We start from the raw sequence: 24,614 nt of genomic DNA, 5'->3' as shown, positions 1-24,614 counted from the left end.
TAAGGGCTCCTGTGGAGGGCCCTGTATGAGCAACAGCCAGGGAGAGGAGGAGGACTGCAATCTGGCAGCTGCTGGACCTCCTTTTCTCACAGCAGAATCAATATCAGTGTTGGGAAGCTGAGTAAAATGGGTTTGAGTGACTATGTGTGTGATTGATGTCCTCGTTTCCCCACCACCACGAGTACCGTATTTTTTGCTCTACAAGACTCACTTTTTCCCTCCCAAAAAGTAAGGGGAAATGTGTGTGCGTCTTATGGAGTGAATACAGGCTGTGCAGCTATCCCTGCTGCTTTCACTGCGCAGAGATCCCTCTTGCTGTTCTGGCTTCTGAGATTCAGAATATTATTTTTTCTTGTTTTCCTCCTCCAAAAACTAGGTGCGTCTTATGGTCTGGCGCGTCTTATAGAGCGAAAAAGACGGTATTCAGGTGCTGTGGAAAGATGAGCAACAGGGAAAGCGGCGCAATCACTGCTGTGATTAATTTCCGAGAAAGATTTGGGAAGTCTAGGCTGTCCAGCAATCGCAGCCCCACTGCCTGGAAAGCCCTAATCCCAGATGACAGAGGGAAGATTATAGCTATACGGGAGAAAACGCACTCAACGCATGTTTAGACACTATCCATGGGACAGGCAGGGGAAGGGATTTGGACAATGAACCCTTTCAAAGAGTGTTCTACTTGGGATAAATGCGGGAGCTTCTACAATTAGGCAGCTATCTTGATCTGAAATGGCTGAAAATCCTTCAGACTAGGCCAAAATGTTGCTCTCTGCCAGTAAGAAACCGCTCCCTGATGATGCAGGAGATAATTCTGTAGAATTCAAAAGCTCTGCATACTACTAATACGAAACCCAGCCCCATAGTGTAAATCTTTTGCCACCTCTAAATGGACAAGACTGTCACACGCAGCAGCTGCTATGCCAAACTTTGAGAAGAACGTCCCGTCTTCTGCTGGTGCCTGCAAATAACCTCAACAGCAGGAAAAGCTGGCTATTATTACCGCCAGAGCTGATGAGGATCCAGCCCTTACAGTAATTCACGCCATCGACTCATCTTTCCACCCTCTACAGCTCACGGAGTGCCCAGCTCTCTGCGGCCTACCCTTGGTGGAGCAAATTATTCTAAAGTGCATGCTAACTTGTCTGTTTTGTACATCGATAGACAGGGGGAAATCCTGATTTCTGAGGGAGAGGAATTTGGTCAGGAACAGACTACACATCCCATCATCCCTGGCCACGCTGGCAGGGGCAGATGGGAGTTGTAGTCCCGACACCATCCCTGAAACAGCATTTCGTAAGGCTTCATTCTAGCCGGGACACGTAACCCCCAAACATCCCTTGCATTAAACCTCCTGCAGCTTCAAAGGTGCTGATTTATTCATTCATTCACTTATTTATTTAAAATAGCTTAAAGGGGTAGAATCTGACCAAAAACGTGAACTCAGAAAGTGAGGAGGAGTGTTGCCAGTGCTGCAGATTCTGCTGGAGGGCTTGGGAGAGGACAGATGATGAATAAGCAACTTCCTTGCTTCAGAGGCGACGGGAGAATTGCTCACGAGACTCTGGGGGAATTATTCCTGCAGGATTGTAGCCACAGAGTCATTTCTCAAAAACAGCGGGTCTTGGGCAGCACCATTCTGCGCAGTCGCTTTGTCGCTACCAGCAGGGACTCTTGGTTCAGCCTTGCAGGACTGAAAACAAGCGGGGCTTCCTCTGGACTCCGAGAACGCTTTGTATTCCCCCCGTCTCCCAATATCTACCATATACTGATGGGATGGGAGAGACCCAAGTATGGCCAGGGAGAAGCCCCATTATGCCCTAATGCAACCAACGGAAGGGGTCAAATGACCACCATGGGAGACCCAAACCAGAGCCGATGGCGTCTGCGTCCCGTCTCCCATGCCATGACGCTTCCTACAGCCCTCTGCCCCATCTTATCAACCCACTTTACCTGCCCCAAACACTCCTCCTCACCTTTCTGCCCATATCTGTATGTGCCCATTCTCTTTGCTTTTATCTATAGCTCCTTAGCCTATACGAATTCCTTGCTCCCACGACCTCCTGTGCTTAGCACTTCATGGCCCATCCTTCCCTGCAGGTGGGGTTCTCGCTTGTGTTGCTCTTGCCTGCAGAGAAGGGAGGAGGCAGCCAGAGGAAAATACTACTTCCTGCAGCTCAAACCAGGCTTCCCCGCAAAAGACCAACAGAGCCCACAAAGCCCAGCGTCCCAACCCCAGGCTCATTCTGCACGGGGCAGGGCTCAAAACGCCTTTTCAGCAACTCTGAATTTTCCTCCGACGGTAACTGAGACGTGCTCCCCAGCTCAGGCCTTGGAAGTCAGAATCTCAGTTCTGTAGGACGTTTGTGGGCCTCTCCTGCTCCTCCTTTCCTTCTCTGAAGAGGGACCTGGATGGAATGAAGCGCTCACGACACAGACAGCAACAAGGGAAGCAGCATGGATAGGGTGCGGTGATGCTTGCTGGGAGCACGGCTAGATGATTTCGCCTTCTCTTTCTATGCCAACGTATTTGAGCGCGTCTGCCTGGCTGTACCTGCGGAGAAGAGAAAGCAACGTGGAGGTTCCTCCGCAACTTCTCAGCACCGCCCAGAGCTAAAAAGCTTGTGCGCCTTCCCTGTCGCACGCACTCTCACCTGTAATCGAAAAACAGCTCTTCGCCGGCCTGGATGGCTCTCTTGGCAAAGATCCCAATGCGGTGGTCTCCGTTCACCATCACCACTGAGTCAGAGCAAGAGAGAGAGCGCGTCAGTTGCTCGGCCACATCAATGTATGACAATCGCTCCTCCCTCCCTCCCCCACCAGCTCCTCAGGGTCCCGGCCGCCCACCAACCATCCACGTACGTGGTCCCGAGTTCAAGGTACTTGCTAAGACACAGCAAAACTTGGGAAGAAGGTTCCAGATGGTATCTTCACAGCCAGAATCTACTTTTGCACATAAGCATCAAACTGGCATAGACAACAGCAACTGGTTAATCCAAACCTCCCCCCTTCCCTCATTTTATTTACGAAGACTCCTGGGAAAGGATCTATTTCTTAAATTCATTAGACAGCCATTCTATTTCTTAAATCCATTAGACGGTCATTCTCTTTTTGCCATTCTGGATTTTGCAAGAGGAACTCAGTGAAGTGATTCTGGCTTCCAGCAGTATCTGAATTAGGGCTTTCAGACACGGAGCCTTCATCTCATCTAAGCTTCTTGTTTCTCCCCCACAGCTGCAGGATGTTACTCCCTTTCCCCCCAGAACCCCTGATAGGGCCCTCGTATCTACGGGACCGCCTCTCCTGGTATACCCTGCAGAGGACCTTAAGGTCCATGAACAACCATAGTTTAGAGGTCCCGGGCCCTAAGGAAGTCAGACTATCCTCCACCAGGGCCTTTTCAGTGATGGCTTTGACCTGATGGAATGCTCTGTCCCATGAGACTAGGGCCCTTCAGGATTTAACCTACTTCCATTGGGCCTGTAAGACAGAGCTATTCCGCCTGGCCTTTAATTTGAATTCAGCCTGATCTTTTATTTCCCTTCCCTTCCCTCCTCCTCCCCTTTTATGAAGATCACCTGCTCTGAGACCCCACAGCTAATTCTCCCCTGGCCTCCTCGCTGGCCCAAGTAGGACCAATTCAGCCAGCTAGCCCTGGGGGTTACCTAATGCTTATTTCCCCTAAACTGATTTTTGAATTTTATTGTTATTCATGTTTTTATACTGTACTTTATGTTGCTTTTATAATTAAGTGTTTTAAATTTGTCATTAGCCACCCTGAGCCCGGTTTTTGAACCGGGAAGGGCGGGGTATAAATAAAACTATTTTTTTATATTATTATTATTATTATTATTATTATCCGTGCTCAAAGCCTCCCCTTCCAGGAAAACCGATTCTACTGAAGATTTCTACTTTCAAAAACCTGCAGCCACATTTCCGAGGGTTTTGACTACAGAACTGCTTTGCTGTGGTCATCTTTATCTGACCTGATTATTTAAAAATGCATTCCCTACCATGTCTGCTTTATTTATTTAGTGGGGGGAGGGGGTTGAGAAAGACACCGAGGGGCTATTCTGCTCCCACAGAACAGTCGCTGAGCCCACCCATCTTACCTTTGGCGTAACAGTTGGGGTTGACAGAGTGGTTTGCAAACCGGATTTTGTTGCCTTTCCGGGTGGCGTCAACAACGAAATCTGTCCGGGGAAGAAAAACAGAGCTAAAGAGACCACAGACGCTACTGGGCCCTATTGAAAAAGCTGAACTGCCTCTCTCCAAACCAAGCAGAGGGGCTGGATTTTTTGGGGGGAGGGGTTCCCACATTGCCACTACCATGCAAATTGCTTCCCCCCATCCCCTTCCCCTTCTGTTACTCAGGATTGTGTCACTGATCCGACGCGGTCAGTTACCGTTATTGAGGTTGAAGAGGAAGCTGGACATGTATTTGTCATAGACCTTCCCACGTCGGTCAGCCTCATCTTGAGAGATGAGCTGAAGCAAGGAAGGAAGGAAGGACAATAGATAAAAGCCAGTGAGTGGGCAAAAGGAGACCGAGTCAGATCCTGTCAAGCAAGCAGATAGGGTTGTTACAGGGATCAACCTCCCTCAAAGAAGCCCCAGATCGGGCAGACAAGAGCCCCCCCCCCCAGCGGAAAAAGGCCAGCACACATTCCCTGCAAGAAACAGCACAGCGGGGGAGCTAATACAGTCGTACCTTGAATCCCGAACGCCTTGCGAGCCAAATGTTTTGGCTCCCGAGTGCCACAAACCCGGAAACGAGTGTTCCGGTTTGTGAACGTTCTTTGGAACCCGAATGGCTTCCGATTGGCTGCAAGAGCTTCCTGCGGCCGATCAGAAGCCGCGCCTTGGTTCCCAAACGTTTTGGAAGTCAAAAGGATTCCGTTCGACTTCCAAGGTACCACTGTATAGTCACGGAGGAGAAGAGAGCACTTAACCCTAGCTCAGCCTCACTTTCCCGTAGAACAGCAAAGACCACTGGCTATGCGCTACAATACGCCCCCCCTCCCCCAAGAGAATAGCATCATGGCCGCCTAGAAAGTTCCCCCCAACCACAGCCCACGTCAGCTGGCCACAAATGATCACAAACGCAGAGGTTGTCTGCCTGGATCTTCAAGCCCCAGGTGCCATTACTTAGAAGGACTGCTGACCCAGGAAGCGCCCCCAAAATCCAATGGTAAGCAATTTCCAGCTGCCTCATCTTAGCCTTTGGGCTATGGGAGGATGGGAAAACTGGTGCCATCACCAGAGCTAGCCACCAGAGCCATCAACTTTTCCCTTTTCTTGCGAGGAATCCTATTCAGAATAAGGGAATTTCCCTTTTAAAAAGCTATGCTATGACAGCTATGCTAGCCACAAAACACAGTTTGGGGAAGGATTTGACAGGTTTCCCATCCAACACCAGATCTACCATATTTTTCACTCCATAAGACACACCTAGTTTTTGGAAGAGGAAAACAAAAAAATATATATTCTGAATCTCAGAAGCCAGAACAGCAAGAGGGATCACTGCGCAGTGAAAGCAGCGATCCCTCTTGCTGTTCTGGCTTCTGGGATAGCTGCGCAGCCTGCATTCGCTCCATAAGACGCACACACATTTCCCTTTACTTTTTAGGAGGGAAAAAGTGAGTCTTATAGAGCAAAAAATACAGTACTTCCTGACCAAAGAAGGCTGCGCTTCCTCCACGAAGTCCCTTTCCCGCCTTTCTGCCTTACGAGATCGTGGAGGTGGGATGCCAAGAAATCTCTGATTTGCTTCCCCACCCCCTCCACCCGCCCCCTTTGACACCAACAGAGCAGAGGAAGGCCGCGCCAGAGAGGAATTTGGAGCTCCCATGCCACATCTTGCCTCCCAACTCACCTCCCCGCAGTACTCAGAGATAAATTCATTCTTCTGCACCGCCTCCTTGATGAAGGTTCCCCAGCCGGCAACATCCGATGGGGCGAGCAGCAGGTGCTAAGAGGAGGAGAGATGGAAGGTGCCTCAGCCTGCCCTGCCGGGTCCCTGGGAAAGTGGCGGCAGACCACACTGACCCAGGGACTCAGAGGGCTGGGAGGGACCAAATAGGTACTCCAGGCCCCCTTCAAGACATCCGTTATCCACTACCCACATCCCTTCTGGAAGATGCCTGTCCTTCAAAGACCCCCAATCCGTTGATGCTCTAACGCAGGCTTCCTCAACCTCGGCCCTCCAGATGTTTGGGACTACGATTCCCATCATCCCTAGCTAGCAGGGACGATGGGAACTGTAGTCTCAAAACATCTGGAGGGCCGGGCTTGAGGAAGCCTGCTCTAACACAAAGCTCGCAATCCGTTGGTGCTCCGAGCCTGGAGCAGCAATGCTCAGAGGATCCCCTTCGGAAAAGCAAGCTGCTTAGCCCTTACGGCTGTGGAAATAAGGCCAGAGACGCTTGTCGAAGCTGGGAAACTTACTTAGCATTCCCACTAAAGAATGGCGTTGGGCTTGAGCATTTCTCTTCTTCGTTTTCAAGTGGTGTTTAGTTGGTTTTTACAAATTCATTCACGCTCAAAACCGCAAATAATAAGAATTACACAGGATTCCCCCGAATCTCAAGGCTTCCCTCCTCCCTTCTGTGGGTTCTTTGGTTAACTTTTCCAGCTGCATTATTACAAATCCTCCTGTTTTTCCATTCCTCCATCGTATCCGAAGTCTATGTAACATTACAAGAGCTATTTAAGACCCGCCAAAGTGTTTACAGTGGTCTGTTTGCTTCCACTTGCTCCTCCCCATGGCTAGCGGAAGCAAACGAGTTACGCAAAACACACCAGTCTGTGAGAGAGCCAGTGTGGTGTAGTGGTTAAGAGCGGTAGACTCGTAATCTGGTGAACCGGGTTCGCTTCCCTGCTCCTCCACATGCAGCTGCTGGGTGACCTTGGGCCAGTCACACTTCTTTGAAGTCTCTCAGCCCCACTCACCTCACAGCGTGTTTGTTGTGGGGGAGGAAGGGAAAGGAGAATGTGAGCCGCTTTGAGACTCCTTAAAAGGGAGTGAAAGGCGGGATATCAAATCCAAACTCTTCTTCTTCTTCTTCAACTGATGTATTTTGCATAGCCCAGTTTGCTTCCGCTAGCGATGGGGAGGAGCGAGAAATAATGAGAAATGCTTGGGGTTGAGAATTGGTCATTACTTCTTGCTCCCCCCGATGGCTAGCAGAAGCAAAAGGAGTTATGCAAAATACATCAGTTGCACAGAATTCCTATGCAGGCTTTCCCCGTTCCGCCCCAACCCCTTCCACAGCAAATTCAAATATCCACACCTTTTCATTAGCACCAACCCACAGCATGCAATCTCGACTAACCTTCTCTCTCCTCCCCTCTCTCTGAACAGAGATATACCTTCTTAAGACCCCGCTGGATGCTGCAGTTCTTGCAGGAGACCACCTTGGATTCCCAGTGCTCCGAGGCGCCGCAGGTCAGGCAGAGGTCCGGGTCACACTCTCGGACCGCCAGGTAGCACGGGCACTGCTTGGTGTTGCACTGCGTTTTGCACCGGCAGCCTGGGAAACGGTTCTGGCCTTGTGGGAGAAAACAACAGAGAGACATTTCAAAGGGACTCGCGCGCCACGAGAAAGACGGAAAACAAACCCACGTGAGGCCGAGTGCCTGCCCACTCTTCCTGGAACGCCACGCGCCAGGATTTTCCAGCCCGGCCTAGTGCCTTGCCCCTTACAGTCAGGATTGCACTGGCAAAACTTCTCGCAGAAATTCTGGGTCATGATGCACGGGCAGGAGCTGTCGCAAGGGTGGTCCGGGTGGTCGCAGGGCTGGTAGTTGTACACCTGAGTGGAGGAGCTGTCTGCACAAAGAAAAAGGGGGGGAGCTGTGAGCTGAGCCCCGTAGAAGTTTGAGGGTCAGACAGACAGGAGACCCCCAACAGACAGTGTGCTCCACACGCAGAGGGCCCCACTAGCTTCACCTAGCGCTAGAATAGGGCCTGAATGACAAGAGTCTACCCTTTTGAGACCTTGGCAAGCATAGCTTCCCCGCTAAGGGTTTTTCTTTAAAAAACACTAAGGGCAATGAGGGAATACCTGCTCTGACTTGAATGGCACTGCCTTAGGGGTAGCGACCAGGGGATTCTGTTCGAGATTCAAACAGGAAAAAGTACAGGCATGGGAAAACCGGGTGCCTGTTGACATTCTGGACCCACCCACCCCCAAATTTCCAGTTGGGCAGAAAATCACACAGGGACATTGTTGGGGGAGAATGTACAGTACCTTTTTTAAGTTGGATCTTCCGACAGTGAGCAGCCCAGAGCCTTTGTTGGAGACAGGGGCAGGGGGAGAGAGGAGAAATAAAAGAATGCCCCAGTGTGATGTTACCATATGAGTGCTGGAGGTGAAAGAGTTAAACAAGTTACCCAATCAGAACCCAGGGGGGTGGAGTCAGAGGGACTATAAAACCAGCTCTGGGAAGGGCGACAGGGGAGTTTGTTGGGAGTTGGGTGGTTCGTTGGAGTGGGAATGAATTGGGATAGAGTCTGTGGGTAGGTTGAGTTAGTGCAGCGAAATAGGCTGAGTCAGGAACAGTTAGGGGCTAGGCAGACAAGTAAATATCGGAGAGGTGGTTTAGTGAGTGAGAGCAGGTAGCGGAAGTTATAGGTCTGGATAGGCACCCAATGAATGTAATTGACTGCTACCGTTTATGAAACCACACGCTTGTTAAACTGCAATAAACAAACAAAAGTTTATGTTCCAATTTAACCCCGACTGGACTCAGTATTGTACCAGCTAGGGCCTGGGTGGTGGCAGCGGGAAATAAAGTGGTGGCACAGGGATCAATAGACGGTGAAACGTCCAGGGACCCTGTGTGATTGCCACGCCCAGTTTTAATCCATGCTGAATCCCCAAGGCTCAGTAGCTTCTATCGTGATCTTTCCTGCCACATCCTACCCAGAGGAACTGGGAGGTAGGGGAACAGCAATATGGGCGGCAGGGGCTTTCCAGCCAAACAACACTCATGAAGCAGCCACATCTTAGATCTTTGACCCCTTTCCTCAATATGTGTGGAAAAGCAGAAACAACAGCTAGGGATTCATCTGTCCTGGGCAATCCCTGCCCACCCCCGACCCCCAGGCTTCATCAAGGGGCAACTATATTCTGTAGCCCAATGCAACTATTTTTACGCGGGACTTTCTCGTGAGCCTCCTACTGGACAGGCTGTCCTGGCCACACACCTGTGCTTCCTCTTCTTCTTCTGGGAAGGATTCAAGAGCTCATTCATGGGCAGCTTCATGATCAAGGACTCCTTTACTGCAAACTGAAAGACCTGCCAGGAGAGAAATGAAGCTTGTTCAAGGGACTTTCAGCGTCAGGATCTTTGCACATGCGATGCCTGGTGCTGCTGCCGGTCTGGTCTTCCCAGCCACCCAGAGGTCCACCATACCTGCTTGCAGGTCTTGGTTCCCAGGAGCCGAGAGATTGAGCAGAAGTTGTTGAAGTAAGTCCCGTGGAAGACGCGGAAGAGGGACTCCTCGGCTCCGGTCCACTCGACAGGCTCCAGCGGCATGTCAGCCATGAAGGGCTGCGAAGAGGCAGGGCTCAGCTTCGGCTTAGTTGGGGTCTGGCAACGTGAGTTTGCCTCTAGAGCAACACGAGAACAAACACAAAAGGTTGGAAGAGAAGCCGCCTAAAAAAGCAAGCTGCAAAGAAGCTGCTGGTCCCTTTTGCCGCGGGACAATCCTCAAAAGCCTACTTTTTTTTGAGGATTGTCCCACGGCAAAAAGGACCAGCAGCTCCTTTGCAGCTTGCTTTTTTAGGCGGGTTCAGATGCTTTTATCCCTAACCCCACTCCAGGCTTGAACCTGGACGCAGAAAGCAGGTTCTGGGATTAAGCTCTGTTTGGAAGTACCATATTTTTTGTTCTATAAGATGCACTTTTCCCCTCCTAAAAAGTAAGGGGAAGTGTGTGTGTGTGTCTAACGGAGCGAATGCAGGCGGGAGGCTCTGCTCAGCGCTCCCTTTAAAGAGCCACGTGGAGCGTGTGTGTGGCTCTTCGGGGCTTTTCCCTGAGGAGAGAGAAGGGCAGCCCGTCAGTCCCTTCTCCCTCCTCGGGGAAAAGCCCCCAAGAGCCGCACACACGCTCCACGCGGCTCTTGGGGGAGCCTTCATCCCGCTGCCCGGGAGAGGCTGCACGCAGCTATCCCATAAGCCAGGCCAGCCAGCTGCACAACGATCCCGCTAGCTGTCCTGGCTTAACACGCGCCTCTTGCGGGAGGTGGGGGAAGGGACAGAGCGCATGGCTCTGTCCCTTTCTCCCCCTCCCAGAAAAGCCCCCAAGAGCTCCCTTTCACGAGCTGACGGGCTGCCCTTCTCCCTCCTCAGGGAAAAGCACTTAGAGCCGCATGCACGCTCCACGCGGCTCTTTACAGGGAGCGCTGAGCAGAGCCTGGGATGCATACAGGCTCTGCTCTGCGCTCCCTTTAAAGAATCTTTTTTCCTTGCATTCCCACTCTAAAACCTAGGTGCATCTTATGGCGCAAAAAATACAGTAAATTCTGGAGGAACGCTGCCTTGAAAACAGCAGGCTGCACATCGCCTTCAATCTGTTTCACTAGGAACCCCAAGAAGCACAGGAAGACCTTGCTCAGCAGGAACTGCTGGGGGCCACGATTGCTGCAGCTCCTGCACACACACACACACACACACACACACACACACACACCCTTCCCACAGGGCAATGAGAAGATCTGTCAAGAGGCCTTCCTTCTGGGCATTGTCGGCCAATTGGTGTCAAAGAAGGACAGAACTTTTTTATGTACGCTACAACAGCAGCAAGAATACTTATTGCAAAGTACTGGAAGACACAAGACCTACACACTCTGGAAGAATGGCAGACGAAGGTGATGGACTATATGGGATTGGCAGAAATGACTGGCAGAATCCGAGACCAGGGAGAAGAGTCGGCGGAAGAAGATTGGAAGAAATTTAAAGACTATCTACAGAAATATTGCAAAATTAATGAATGTTAGAATGATGTTGGATAGAAATTAAGTGGTTTCCAGCTGTAATGCTTTAAGAGAATATGAAAAAAGGGTTATAAACAGGTGAAAATCTAATGGTAAGGATTTGCTGAACCAACAATTTGAAGTGGAATACAAAAAAGGGAGGTATGAGGAGGTCCGGGAAATAAGCTAAAGGAAAACTAGCAATGGAAAATCTGTGTGTTTTTAACTATTTTTATTTTGTTACTTTTTTTCATTTTTATTGTAATACTTTAAAAAATCTTAATAAATATCCTATTAAAAAATAATGAGAAGATCTGTCAAGTACCAGAGGAACTGGAGGCCCAGTCATTGCCCGTGTCTCGGTCGCTATCGCCTTCTTTCGCTTCGTTGCTCGTGGAGGCGGAAGCGCTAGAAGTGTTATTGAGTGTGAGATGCCTGCGGCGACGTCGTCCAGAGCACTTGGAGCGCGGGTTGTGCAGTGCAGCAAACTCCTTGGCTCCCTCCTATAAGCAAATCTTCATTAGAAGAGCCCATACAGAGACATGGGGATTCCCTAGTGCTGCGTATCTCAAATTTGGGCCCCCAGCTGTTGTTGGACTACAACTCCCATCATCCCTTGCTAGCAGGACCGGGCTAGCACCTGCCTTTGAAGTTTCTGTTGTTGAAGAAGAACGGTGGGTTTCAGGTCAGTATCAGAGTGCTGGGGGTGGGGAATTTGAAACATTCTTCCATTAGCAATTATTTGCCGGTAGTGCTTCTATATTCTACACACAGAACAAACAGGTCATTCTCAAAGTAAAATAATAAAAGGATGCCAATCTCACATAAAAAGGGCTTGCTTACTAGTGATTTTTGAAAGCCACATTGTGAGCTTTTTGTAGCTAAAGAACAGAGCTTTTAAATAAAAGTAAATAAAACAAACATTCGGAAACCACCTGGAGAACTTAACACTCTCCCAAGACATTCTGGCGCTGGCCTTGTGAGTTGCCATTCTTCAACAAAAGAATAAGGGAGACTCTGGCATGCAGTTACTTACTTGGAACTGATCAGGAAATTCGATCCTATTCATTCCGGTCAGAATGGAGGCAACGGTTTCATTTCCCACTTACAGGTGTTAACCAGCCCAACAAACCAAGGATGACTGTGTCATCCTCACTTGTTGCTGCTGTGAATGGCTACACTTATCTTGCATACATTCAAGGTTACACAGAAATTCTCTCTCTGTCAATGTGTGTGTGCATGAGACAGAGAGAACGAATAGTGCTACCTCTAATAAGTGGATTGTGGACCATGAAAAGGCATGGCACAATAAATGTGCTAGCCTTAAAAGGTGCTAAAGAATTCCCCTCTCTTTTTTTTTGCTCCAACATAAAGGTAAAGGGACTCCTGACCATTAGGTCCAGTCGTGACCGACTCTGGGGTTGTGGCGCTCATCTTGCTTTTTTTTTTTTTAAAAAAAATTTTTATTGGGTTTTTAACTTTTTTAACAGACAAACAAACATATAAAAACAAAACAAAACATGCATGATTTCATAACCTTACTTTCATTACCTTCTTTCATTGACTTCCCCGCACCCTCCCTCCCACATTCCAATTTCATAAATTATCTCAGCAAGTTATTTCCTCTCATCCCTTAAATATTTCTTATCTTTTCTTAATATTTGTCTCCTTTACTTAACCCAGTTTAACCTGTCCAATTTTACACAGTAAATCATTTCCCTAAGGGCGGCCTAAGTTTTCTCCCATGAATTTCTCCCTTCCCATATTACACCAAAAAACATATTATAACAATTCTAAAATCTCAGATATTAACTATTCTACTCTCCCCTCCCCCCCTGCCCCGGTTTCTGTCCCTTCCCAAACCGATGTCCCAATAGATTGGCTGCTTTAGCCCGGGTTTCTTACGTCAGAGGCTCTTAAGCCCCAGTTAGTCTTTCTCCACCAGTTTTGTTGATAGTCCATTTTGTTGGCCCTCTCTTCTTGGGAAGGTTTTGTCATCAGCCCCTCATGTTTTCCTCCTTCTAAGTCAATCAATATCAGTTTCTGTTCAGGACCACTCATTCTCCCATGCTCCAGCCAAATGAAGAAGTCCCTATCATGTTTGTTTACTCTTATATAGTCCAATATTCCAGTTATTCCAGGGGCATCTTCTTTTCTCTTTCCCTCCTTTTGCAGATTTGTGGTCCACTTGTCATTTTCTTTGTTTCCTTTGTTCCCAAAGGTTGTCGGCTTTTGATTGGTTTTTTCCATCAGAGATTCCTCTCCTTCTTCCTCTTCCTTTTCCCCCAATTTCAAAGTTATCTCCTCCTCTGCAGCTGCAGAGTTTTTTTCCATCAACTTTGTATCATTAGCAGAGTTGCACAGTTCCAAACCGAAAGTCTCCAATTGTTTACTCATTGTGGTACTTTGCTTTTGTAAAGTTCCCACGAGAAAGAACATCCTTTCAATCTCTGCCCATAGTTTCTCTTCTGCAGCCATTGCAATATCTTTAATTCCCTCCAGGGGGATTTCCATCATAGTCCTATTCCAACAATTCGTTACTGTTGTTTCCAGCCACTTTGTTATACCCAGTCACTTTGTTTCTAAAAATTCAATTTTAATGTAGCTCTTTTAATCCAAAGAAATACTAGCAACACAGTTCCGCTTTACCGCTCGTTTGACAGCTCTTTTGACAGCTGTCAAACTCTTGATTCTTTTTCCTCGGGCTCACATGCAGGGCACTCCCGGGTCCAGGGGGGGGATTGCCAAAAAAAAGGAAAATTTTCCGAGATTCTACTCTTTTCCACTCCAGCACAATAACTTTGTAATCCAATTCATGAGAGCTATTTATTTAAGCACCAAAGTCTTTTCCGCCTTAGTGCTCCTCTCCTTACTTTGAGTCTTTCTGTGGGGGGGGGGAGTGCGGACTTCCTTTTAACACCCCCCCGATCGTACTCAATTTTAGGTATAAAGCTTTTAGTGCCAAAATTTCCTTCTACTCACGGGTTCTTTGTTTCAGTCCGAATTTCAGGAAAAAAGATAGCGCTCTCCGGTCATGGCTCGCGGCTCCGCTCCGCCAAGGCAGCGATCGACTCTCAGCACCACACCACTCTCCGGTCCACTCCGTAGCCTTTAAAAAGGCTCTTCGCGGGTCAGGGAGGGCGCTTAAGGTGCCCACCGAGTCACCATGTCCGCAGGCTTCCGCGCCTGCGGTTTCTAAGGGTCCCCGTGTCGCCGGCACGGCAAGACCCGTCCTTGGCGGAGCCGATTCCCTCCGGAGCTCGGAGGGAATCCGCCATTACCCGTTCGCGCTATCCCGGAAGTCGCTCATCTTGCTTTATTGGCCGAGGGAGCCGGCATACAGCTTCCGGGTCATGTGGCCAGCCGCTTCTGGCGAACCAGAGCAGTGCACGGAAATGCCGTTTACCTTCCCGCCGGAGTGGTACCTATTTATCTACTTGCACTTTGACGTGCTTTCGCACTGCTAGGTTGGCAGGAGCAGGGACAGAGGAACGGGAGCTCACCCCGTCACAGGGATTCGAACCGCCAACCTTCTGATTGGCAAGTCCTAGGCTCTGTGGTTTAACCCACAGCGCCACCCGCATCACTTTGCTCCAACATATACCACCCTAGATTCTTCACTTTTAAGTGTTCTGAACAGAATATCTTCTTCCTAAGTGTACATCTCTCTCCCACCGTAACGTAATCTCTACCCAACATACCAACCACAAGAAGCACTCTGGCCCACAAGGCTCCATTTCAATTTTGGTTTCTCTGTTCTTCCGCTTGTAAACGTTGGGAGTAGCGTGAAAAGCTAGAAGACAGAAGCCATTTTGTCTGGGTTACAATGAGAAGCTGACAAGATCACCTGTCACTCTGGTCCTCATCAGAAGTCCAGCCTCCCCCTTCCTGTAAGAACACCCCAAATCCAGCACTAAATAATAAAAGCTACTATTACAAGTTTGTGAGAACTTGGTAATAACGCCACCCATATCCAGCACATCAGCGTTAAGAATGCAAGAGAGGGGGTGGATTAGGGGGCATTTAAGAAAGAAAATCTATCCTCCCAAAGAACTTGAGAAATTGCTTGTGCCCTTCACATCCTGCTAATTAATCTTGCAATGTTTCATTACAGATGAATAATCTCAATTGAGCCTGGCTGGCTGGCTGAGGTTACCATTAGTATTGCAAGAGCTAACCCAGGGTTTCCCAAACTTGTGTCTCCAGCTGTTTTTTTGGACTACAACTCCCATCATCCCTAGCTAGCAGGACCAGTGGTCAGGGACGATGGGAACTGTAGTCCAAAAAAAAAAAAAAAAAACAGATGGAGACCCAGGTCTGGGAAACCCTGAGCTAACCAATAGGAATTTTAACTGAAATGTTTGCCTGCAAATGAATTATGGTTTGTAATCATGACATGCATTTTACAGATGTTGTTAAACCACTCTGGGGTAGACAGGTGGGTGAATGGATAAGCAGGCAAGCAGGGAATTTCTCTAGGGCAACTTTTTGCAGAGGCACATTCCAAATGGTGGGTATGGATACATTTACAGAGGAGCAGTTGGATCTTGCCAGGGACTTGGCAAGACAAGATTGGCTAAGATCTTTAGGGAACGTTTCCCATGTCATAGGAAGCATCTGGGCCACCTCAAATACTTGGATGCAACCGCTTTGGAATAGCCACTGCTTCCCCCTGAATTTGAAAGCTGGAACAGAAAAGGCCGGGGTGGGAGAGGCAGGGATTGTGTCGGAAACTTACGATGGAGGAAACAGTCATACTTGAAGCAGCGCCTGCAGAAGAGAGTGTGGAAAGAGTGCAAGGCCTGCTCGCGCTGAACAGATTTGGCACACGGTCCATCGATGTTTGGCGTGCATTGGGGAGGGAGCACATTCGGGTCAGACTCTTTTGTCAGTTCTCTGTATCTGTGGAGGGGGTGAGGCGGATACAAAAGTCACTCGAAGGCACTCGAGAAGGCGCTCCAAATAATAGGAGGATTGCTCAGAGCCAGCTGGGTGGATGGACAGTTTGCATTGGTGACGGACTTGAAAACACCTGCCACTTTCTAAAACTCTTCTTCTTCTCTTAAAGGGAGTGTGCTGCCTTGTTTCCTTGTTAAGAGGCAGATGCCGCTTTGGGTGTTACTCAAGCACAAAGCACTACGCCCAGGAATACAACCGAACACATTCAAGGGAGCTCAAGATATCTACACAATCTTCATTACGCTGCAGATTCTGGGATCACAGAGTCAGAGCAGAGCCAAGAAGCCGTCTAATCCAGCTCCTTTTATGAACCACATTCATCCGCTGCCCAGTGCCCAAAGATCTGCCCACCTGGTCCAGACTTTAGCACACAGGAAGCCAAGTGCATGGCAGGGCATAGGCCTACAGAGCATATTGCTCAAAGGTTGGTTGAACAAGGAAGCGGAGTCTCACACTGCAGTGGCGGGAGGCCAAAATAAGGCAGCACACACACACCAGGAGGGAGTTACAGCCGCTTGAGGTTGCATTTTCTGGGTTGCGGACTGCCAAAATCCGGAAGTACTGGAATGGGTTACTTCCGGGTTTCGGTGGCCGTGCATACGCAAAAGCGCTAAATCGTGCTTTGTGCATGTGCAGAAGCGCCGAATCGCAACCCGCGCATGCACACACACAGGTTGTGAACGTGCATTCTGCATGGATCACTTTCACAACCCGAGCGGCCACTGTAAGGGGAAAACCTTGATTTAAGTTGAGCATCTCTACCTACACTGTGAAGCAATGGCTGAAACTCACAAGTTTAGCTGTACAGCTGTACAGTTAAGCTGTAACCATGTACAGTGGTACCTCTGGTTACGTACTTAATTCGTTCCGGAGGTCCGTTCTTAACCTGAAACTGTTCTTAACCTGAAGCACCACTTTAGCTAATGAGGCCTCCTGCTGCTGCCGCACCGCTGGAGCACAATTTCTGTTCTCATCCTGAAGCAAAGTTCTTAACCCAAGGTATTATTTCTGGGTTAGCAGAGTCTGTAACCTGAAGTGTATGTAACCTGAAGTGTATGTAAGTCGAGGTGCCACTGTATTCCAGTTACTGATCCTGGGAATTTATAACCCAGCCTACTCTTACAACCCATGACTAGAAAAGCCAAAAGACTGTGTCAGGAATAAAAAGTGGCTACCTCTCCTTCATATCCTCTGGAAAGCCGTTCTCTGGGAACATTGACGAAAGAGCAGTGAAGATCATGTCGTTTGGAAAGTGCTTCTTCAGACATTTCTTGTTGCCTGCATCACAGGGAAGGAGGGAAGGGTGGTGATTTCTGAATTAAAGCGCTTTATTCCCATCCTGGAAATTGTCTTCCAAGATAGGAGTGGCCTAGAGCAGAGTTAGAAAAAACCCTATAAAAGTAAAGCAGATGCTCGTACAAGCATTAGATAATACGCCAAGTGTAAGATAGAGGAATCCCTCAATTTTATTCTAGAAAAGCAAACAGGCTGCATGGAATTACTGTATGTAGTGTGCAGGTAGCCACTCAAGGCATCTTGATCTGAATGTAAGTTGAAATTTAGTTATTACAAGAAACGGAACTTCCGCAGAGGAATTGTGGAGTGTTTGCAACAGCCCTTAACCTGCTCCTTCTCAGATCAATAGCAGCAGCCTTGCTAGTGACAAAAAATGCTAGCAAATTTAGCGGAACCTGCGTGGGGTGGCTTCCATAAGATGACATCATTTCTGGGGTGATACAAGAGCTGTGAATTTTAGCAGAAATGTACTCCGATCTGTATAACAAGCAAGGCTTATATGGTTCTGACAGCATCATGGTGCGCCGTAATAGGAGTGGGGAGGGTGATGCTGGGAGGGTAACTGGTTTACCTTCCACGGAAAGCCACTTCCTCTTCCGGGTGACCGGCAGCTCGTCCTTTGCCGCTTCCTGTTTGCCTTCCGCAGCATCGTGGCCTTCCTCTTCCTCCTCAGAGTACTGATTGAGCGCATCCACCAGCTCCAGGAACACAGCATCGCTGATCAGGACGGACGTTGAGAGCATTTCTAGATGGGAGAATCGGGCGAAAGGTGGGATGGCATATACTCAAGCGTGGAAAAGATGCAGCTTCTCTGTCATCACAACGATGATGGTAATGTCAACGATGACACACAAATCCAGTACAGTGGTACCTCATGTTACGTCCGTTTCATGTTACGTTCTTTCAGGTTACGTCCCGCGGCAACCCAGAAGTACTGGAAAGGGTTACAGCCGGGTTTCGCCGCTCGCGCAGACGTGCAAAATGGCATCATGCGCAGAAGCGGCGAATCGTGGCCTGCGCATGCCCAGACACGCCGCTGTGGGTTGCACTCTTTTCATGTTGCGAACGGGCCTCTGGAGCAGTACCCGTTCGCAACCAGAGGTACCACTGTACGTGCAAGCAGAGTAGTGTCCGTAAGGGTGATAGACTCTTCCAAAATTGAAATGCTAAGAACTCAAGGAATCCCCCCTTCTGCCCACCAGACACCACCACATGGCCTCTTACATCCCTGTTGAAAACTATTGCCCTCATTACCTTCCTCTCCGTGGACTTTGCCGTCGTAGTTGTTAATGAGCTCCTCAATGAATGTTTCATCCTCTTCTTTCACCTCGTCCCCCATGTAGGGGATGTTGCACAGAACGGTTTCATCCTCCACCTGCAAACGGAGTAGACACAGCAGGTGGTTGTCCCTTGTCCACTCACCAGGAGCGCCTGCAAATGGCAGATTGCACGGCTACCTTAACAAGATCCCAGAGGGGTATTTGGTGGTCTCGCTGCATAGCCCCTCTCTTAGCACCAGAGAGCAGATCTTCCTTCCTCAGTGGGAGAGGGGATCCTGAATGCAGTATTCCCCTCTGCCACCCTCTGATGGCAAGGCCATGCACACCTGCTAGAGATTTATCCCTTCCTGTAGAACAGGGTTTCCCAATATTGGGTCCTCAGCTGTTTTTGGACTACAACTCCCATCATCCCTCGCTAACTGGACTAGTGGTCAGGGATGATGGGAACTGTAGTCCAGAAACAGCTGGAGACCCAAGTTTGGGAAACACTGCTGTAGGATGTGGCACACACGGTTCTGATCCTACCCACTTGGAAGCAGCAGGGCATTTTCAGAATTTCTGCTCCCTAATTATTTGTTGGTCTCCTGGATTAAATAGTTTTGAGGTGGGGAGACACCTAGACAAAGTACTTCCCCATACACCAGCACACACTCGACCATTGCAAGGTGCACGACTCACTCTTCTGGCTATCAGGCAAAGAGAAGAGACAGCCTTGAGAGATGCAGCTAGATGACGAGCGGCAGGCTTTTTGTAACCTTACCATCTCAACCCAGATGCAAGAAGGCAACAGGCGGAAAGAATGGAGGGGGCTCAACAGCTGGAATGGCATGCCACTTGAGAGCTTCAGAGACTCATACTTGCCCCCCAGGGATTGTTTCCTGCAGCCTCTGCACCTGGGTTTTTGCGAACGGATCGAAAAGTTCCTTATAATGTGGGGCTCTGAAGCCAGGCACCTCTGCTAGGATGCCTTATCTATCTCTTCTCGCTCTGATCCTCTCTGTAAGTGGGCAGGGAAACAGTCTCACATCGGAACGCAAGCTTCTACTGGCAGACCATTAATGGGACGTTCTTTTTTATTCTGCAAATCATGCTGGACCTCCTCAGTCCCACATGGGGCAGAGTGTGAGAGATATACCACCTCCTGCAGCACCCCCACAATATAGCCGGGCAATAGGCAAAGCAGTTCCATTTCCCCAACCAGACACTAAAGCCTGAATCAGGAACATTTGCTCAAAGTACGAAGTTCTTACGCAAAACTGTTTTTTGCAGCAAGGGATTCTGTATGTATGGTAGCAGCTGGTCACCTACCATGAAATTCTGCTGAAGTGGGGACCAGGAATACATGATAGGCACCAAAGCCACAGTGTTCAGAGTCCGCATGAACAAGGTCTGGGTGGTCAGACTGGGGAAAATGCTCTCGACTGTGCACTGGAATGGTGAGAAAAGATGTTACACAGCTGACAGGTAGCAATTTATTCAGTCATCCAATGCCAAGGCAACCTCAGCTCCACCGACTCTCAATGGTTGCTCAACCCAACTGAAGGTGCTGGTTCTTAAATGCCAAGTCCCATCTCCCAGAACATTGAAAAACACAAACATACTGTACTGTAGTCATTGTGTGTGGCTCTGCTGGTTCTTCTCTTTTGACCTATAAGACCTTGCTGATGATTCCTCTGCATTCAATCAGGCAACAAATTAAGATAATTCCATTCAGATGGGAATCTAGGGTGGGCTGTGACCTGGAATTGTGCCGCCGTATTAAAATGGGCTTGATCCTGTCTGCTGCCAAGCCATAACAGTGGTACCAGAGTTGGTTGTGTCTATGCAGAGACCAAAACAAGGCCCCTTAAATATGACCAGGTGCACCTATTTGTATTCCTTGGAAGGGCATCAAGACATGATTCTGGGGAGAAGCCCTCACTCATATTAAACCTGCTCAACTCACAAGCACAGTCTCACTACCTCTGTCCTAGACAGGCAAGTCTCTAGCAAGAAGGGACAAGAGAACAACGCAGGCTGAACAGAAATTCTCGACATCTGTTGTTTTGTTCAACCTCCTCTATTCTCTAACAGAAATCTGTTCCACAAAATGGAACAATGGCAAGGAATGAAGGGCACATGGCAGGAGGTAACAGCATTCTAAAAACAATATTCCTCTTTTCATCCTCTAGGTCTCAAAGAGACTGTGGTAACTTCCTTTCGCATCATCACTGGGTACAGCTGAGCAGAACGGACTGCAGCTAGCCAGCAGGAGGAACTGGAGTACAACTAAGCAGGAAAGCCTTTATACTATTGAAAGCAAACCATTCTATCCAAACCGATTTCTGCATGTTTCCCTGGTTTTGTAAAGCTTAGCATTTTTTATTGAAAGTTCAGACTGGGATTCTCCATGGGACAATACTTTGCATGAGCTGGTCTATTCCACACTACTTAAGCTTTTCAACAGCACTTTGAAAAAGATTCATTATGAATAAATTGTAAACCTGGGATGTGAAACCTGTGGCCCTCCAGATGTTGGTCAGCTCCTGTCAGCACTGCCAATGGTCAGGGTTGATGAGGATTGGAAGCCAACATCTGGAAGGTCACAAACCCTGCTTTATAATATGGCATTGCAGAACACAAAAAAGCAGAGATATCTTGGTGTGTGGATACAAATCCTAGGGGAGGAGGCAGAGAGGGTCACAACATGGCAGACTGGCACATCCACAGAACCCAACAGCTGCCTCCTCAACATACCTGTTTGAGAAAAGGATGCCCTCCAACCAGCTTCATTGATTGAATAGGTTGAACTCTAAGCTTCTTCCAGTCTTCGTTCAGAATGTTTATCTTCTCCTGAACCTTTGCGTAGTTAGACACAAACAGCGCCTAGAGAAAAAGATGATTGATTGCCAACCTCGCCCTTAAGAAGTTTCCAAATCCTTTTGCCACTGGGGAAGAAGGTGCTCCATGGAGACTGCTTGAACTTAGCTAGCTAGCAGGAAGTTGCTGTTAAGCCTGCAACCCTGATAAAGGAACGATTAACGATCTTATGCAGGTTGGCAGAATTTCAAAGATGAAATCCACACAATTTTTATGCTGGTTCAGCGGAGAGCAATCTCTCCCACATAACAGCCTGCTTGCCTTCGGTCTCAAATATGTCACCATATCTTTTCTATCAACTGGGAGACCTCCTCGCTCTCTCACACATTAATAAGTGAGTTCTGGTTTTCCTTAGTTAATAATTTTAAGATTTTTTAAAAAGGCAGTCATTCCCCTCATGGCTCTTTACCTTGGCTCCCATGTTTGCTTGCAGTCTCTTGAGCTGCCTAAGGCGCATATATTCTGACTTGACCTTCCTTTTCCAATAATGGATGCATTTGGACGTTGGTACGGCTGGAATCTCCATTTTCCTGGGGGCGGGGGGAGACAAGAAGGAGCATATGAGCTATGTGAACAGTAAATGGAACCAGAGCTGTTGTTGTTGCTAATATTATCGGCAACAAATCTCTTTCTCAAGAAAAGCTGCACCCCTCTGTTCTGTATCATTCATGCAAATTGATATATTTACTTGTTCTACATAGCTATTAGTCCCGGGAAAGTAGGAAACCTATGGCAAAGGAAGCGGGAAATTCTGATCAGCTGATATTCCACTTGGAATTACCTCTGGTTCTTGTTATTTCACTATGCATTGCTCCTATCTTGTGGCTTCTCTTCACACCAGAGTCTTCTCCCTTTATAATAAAATCTGGCATTCTCAAGATGCTGAACTGCACCCAGTAACAGCTTTCGTTTGGTGCAGTTGCAAAGCTTTAATCATAAGGTGGATGGGCCCTTAGAAATTCAATTAATATAGCACCATCACTACCAACACTTCTGCAATAACTTAAGAACTGCAAAGGCTGAAGTATGTGGGGATTTCAGGACGCAATCAAAAGGATATAATGAGAGTTTTGAAGGCAATGAGTGCTTGTGATTAACAACCAGTTGAAGAGGATGGCATGACTCTTCCTTCTCAAACAGCTGAACTATGAATTGGGGAGGCAAGGACTTCAGACCCTCAAAAAATGCAGAAGCCACAGTAGAGAGAAGGCAGAAACTGCTATGGATCTAGACATAGTTCCCTACTCCAGTGAAGAGCCAACCACAATCTCTTTTTCTTTTTTCTTTCACTAGGAAGAATAGGGCAAACGCAAAAGACCCTTTCATCTCTCCTCATTCAAGAGAACAGAGGAAACCTTGTAGAGCAGCTATTATTACTCCCTCCTTTGGCAATCTTCACAGAACTTTAGCCTAATGGTTGCCATCAATTTGAGTTGAATTAATTTTAATGAAATGATTTTAGAATGTTGTATTATTTTATTGTTGTTAGCTGCCCTGAGCCCGGCTATGGCTGGGGAGAGCGGGATATAAATAAAATTATTTATTATTATTATTATTATTATTATTATTATTATTATTATTATTATTATTCTTCTCCAGCCGTGCTGGCTGGGGCTGCTCCAAAATACCTAGAGGGCACCACATTTGGGAAGGCTGTTGTACCCATACCTGGGCGTTTTCAGGTGCTTCCACCAGCACCATTTATGTCAGAAAGCACAGAAACCTGCCTAGATCAACACCTGAACAAGTGTTGAAAATAAAGGGGTGGAGGAAGAAGCGATGAAGACTTGCCTATTGCCCACAAATTCCTCACACAGCAGCCAGGAAAAGCACCACACAAAAACAAAAAAATCTGAGCTTTTTCACGCCCATTTCTTTTTCCACACATGCCTTTGCCAAAGGCCAGGAAGCCGGGGAGAGAAGGCTGAAAAGTGCAAAGCTTTGGGATCATTCACAGGCATGGGAGATGCAAAGGGCCGTCCCTCCCCACGACGGTCAGCCCCAATGCAACCCTGTCACCTTATGGAAAGATGTCCTGAAACCCCCCACCTCACCTCCTTCTTGCACCCTCTTATGGGAAGATGTCCCTGACACCCCCAGCCCAACCCCCACCCCTTCATGCACCCCCTTATGGGAAGATATCCCTGACTCCCCTTCCTGCTTTTTTGCACCCCATTATGGGAAGAATTCCCTGACACCCCACCCCTTTTTGCACACCCTAATGTGAAAATGTCCCTGACACCCCTCAACCCTTTTTGCACCCCCTTATGGGAAGATGGTCCATGACACCCCCCAGCCCAACCCCCACCCCTTCATGCACCCCCTTATGGGAAGATGGTCCATGACACCCCCCAGCCCAACCCCCACTCCCTTTTGCACCCCCTTATGGGAAGATGGTCCATGACACCCCCCAGCCCAACCCCACCCCTTCATGCACACACACACACCCCGCCGCAAACACATATTTTCAGGGGTGTCCCTCTCCCCTCCGCCTCCTCCTACCCCGGAAAACCGTTTCCCCCCACCCTTCCCCGCCATTTCTGAGGAGGGGGCTCCCCATGGCACCCCAAATTGCCAGTGCTTCCCCCCTCCCTCAAAGGTCCTTACTGCATAGGCGTGGCGGCCCCCCCTTTTATTCCTCAACCCACCCCAGAGCCCCCCCCGAGGCCCCCCCGTCACTCACTCCACAGACATCGCACTCAGGTGACCTACAGAGACCACAGAAGCAAACACCCCCTCCTCCTCCGCCTTCCGATGCGCGCATGCGCGGGGAATCGCGTCACCGCTTCTTCCTCTCCGGCTCCCCGACGCGGCCCATTTCCCGCAAAGCCACGCCCCCTTTGCCGCAGAGACCCATAGACTCTCAAGGGTAGAGGTGGCGCGTCGGGGGCGGATTCCGGGATCCGTAGTCGTTTCCTCTCGTGCGGTGAATTAAGTGGGCATTGGCAATTGGTGGGGGGGGGGGCGACATGTTTGTCTGTCTGTCTGTCTGTCTGTCTGTTTTCAAAGTTTTTAGCGGGACTGCGTCTGGGTAGCAGGTATCCCCCCTCCCCCCCAGTTTTAAAAAAACAGAGCAGCGAAGTAAGACTTTTTTTAATGTGTGTATAATTTTTATTAATTATATTTATTAAATATTTATTATTTATTAAATATTATTCCGTTTTACGATTTAAAACATTCATTTAAACAACCTTAAAATGTCAATGACTTCGCTTCGTTCCTTTCCACAGTTCAGTTTGCATATC

At 48.5% G+C, this 24,614-nt stretch overlaps 1 protein-coding gene across 4 annotated transcripts; it reads right to left on the bottom strand.

Moving 5' to 3' along the window:
* Positions 1-471: 471 nt before the first annotated feature.
* Positions 472-24,177, bottom strand: EZH1 (enhancer of zeste 1 polycomb repressive complex 2 subunit). 4 transcript variants are annotated; one of them, XM_081883992.1, is made up of 20 exons: positions 24,053-24,177; positions 21,779-21,899; positions 21,247-21,375; positions 19,819-19,938; positions 18,485-18,605; positions 17,802-17,975; positions 17,110-17,212; positions 15,714-15,877; positions 14,677-14,768; positions 11,301-11,478; positions 9,415-9,611; positions 9,206-9,297; positions 8,247-8,287; positions 7,700-7,825; positions 7,366-7,544; positions 5,870-5,965; positions 4,401-4,482; positions 4,107-4,187; positions 2,649-2,733; positions 472-2,548 (listed from the first exon to the last, which is right to left on the bottom strand). In XM_081883992.1, the coding sequence occupies exons 1-20, from the start codon at positions 24,061-24,063 to the stop codon at positions 2,488-2,490; spliced, it is 2,253 nt and encodes a 750-aa protein (XP_081740118.1). In that variant the 5' UTR covers positions 24,064-24,177; the 3' UTR covers positions 472-2,487. The 4 variants fall into 4 exon arrangements, 3 of the variants coding, with proteins under 3 accessions (XP_081740118.1, XP_081740117.1, XP_081740119.1); XR_014162170.1 differs by having other exon boundaries at positions 2,496-2,548; positions 4,401-4,553; XM_081883991.1 differs by lacking the exons at positions 472-2,548; positions 2,649-2,733 and having other exon boundaries at positions 3,253-4,187; positions 4,401-4,553.
* Between the last annotated feature and the right edge of the window lie 437 nt (positions 24,178-24,614).

This window comes from Podarcis melisellensis (genome assembly GCF_964234715.1).
Source record: "Podarcis melisellensis genome assembly, chromosome: 13".
Classification (NCBI taxonomy): domain Eukaryota; kingdom Metazoa; phylum Chordata; class Lepidosauria; order Squamata; family Lacertidae; genus Podarcis; species Podarcis melisellensis.
Note: the sequence above shows the minus strand (reverse complement) of the source record. Positions and strands in the feature narration are given on the sequence as shown.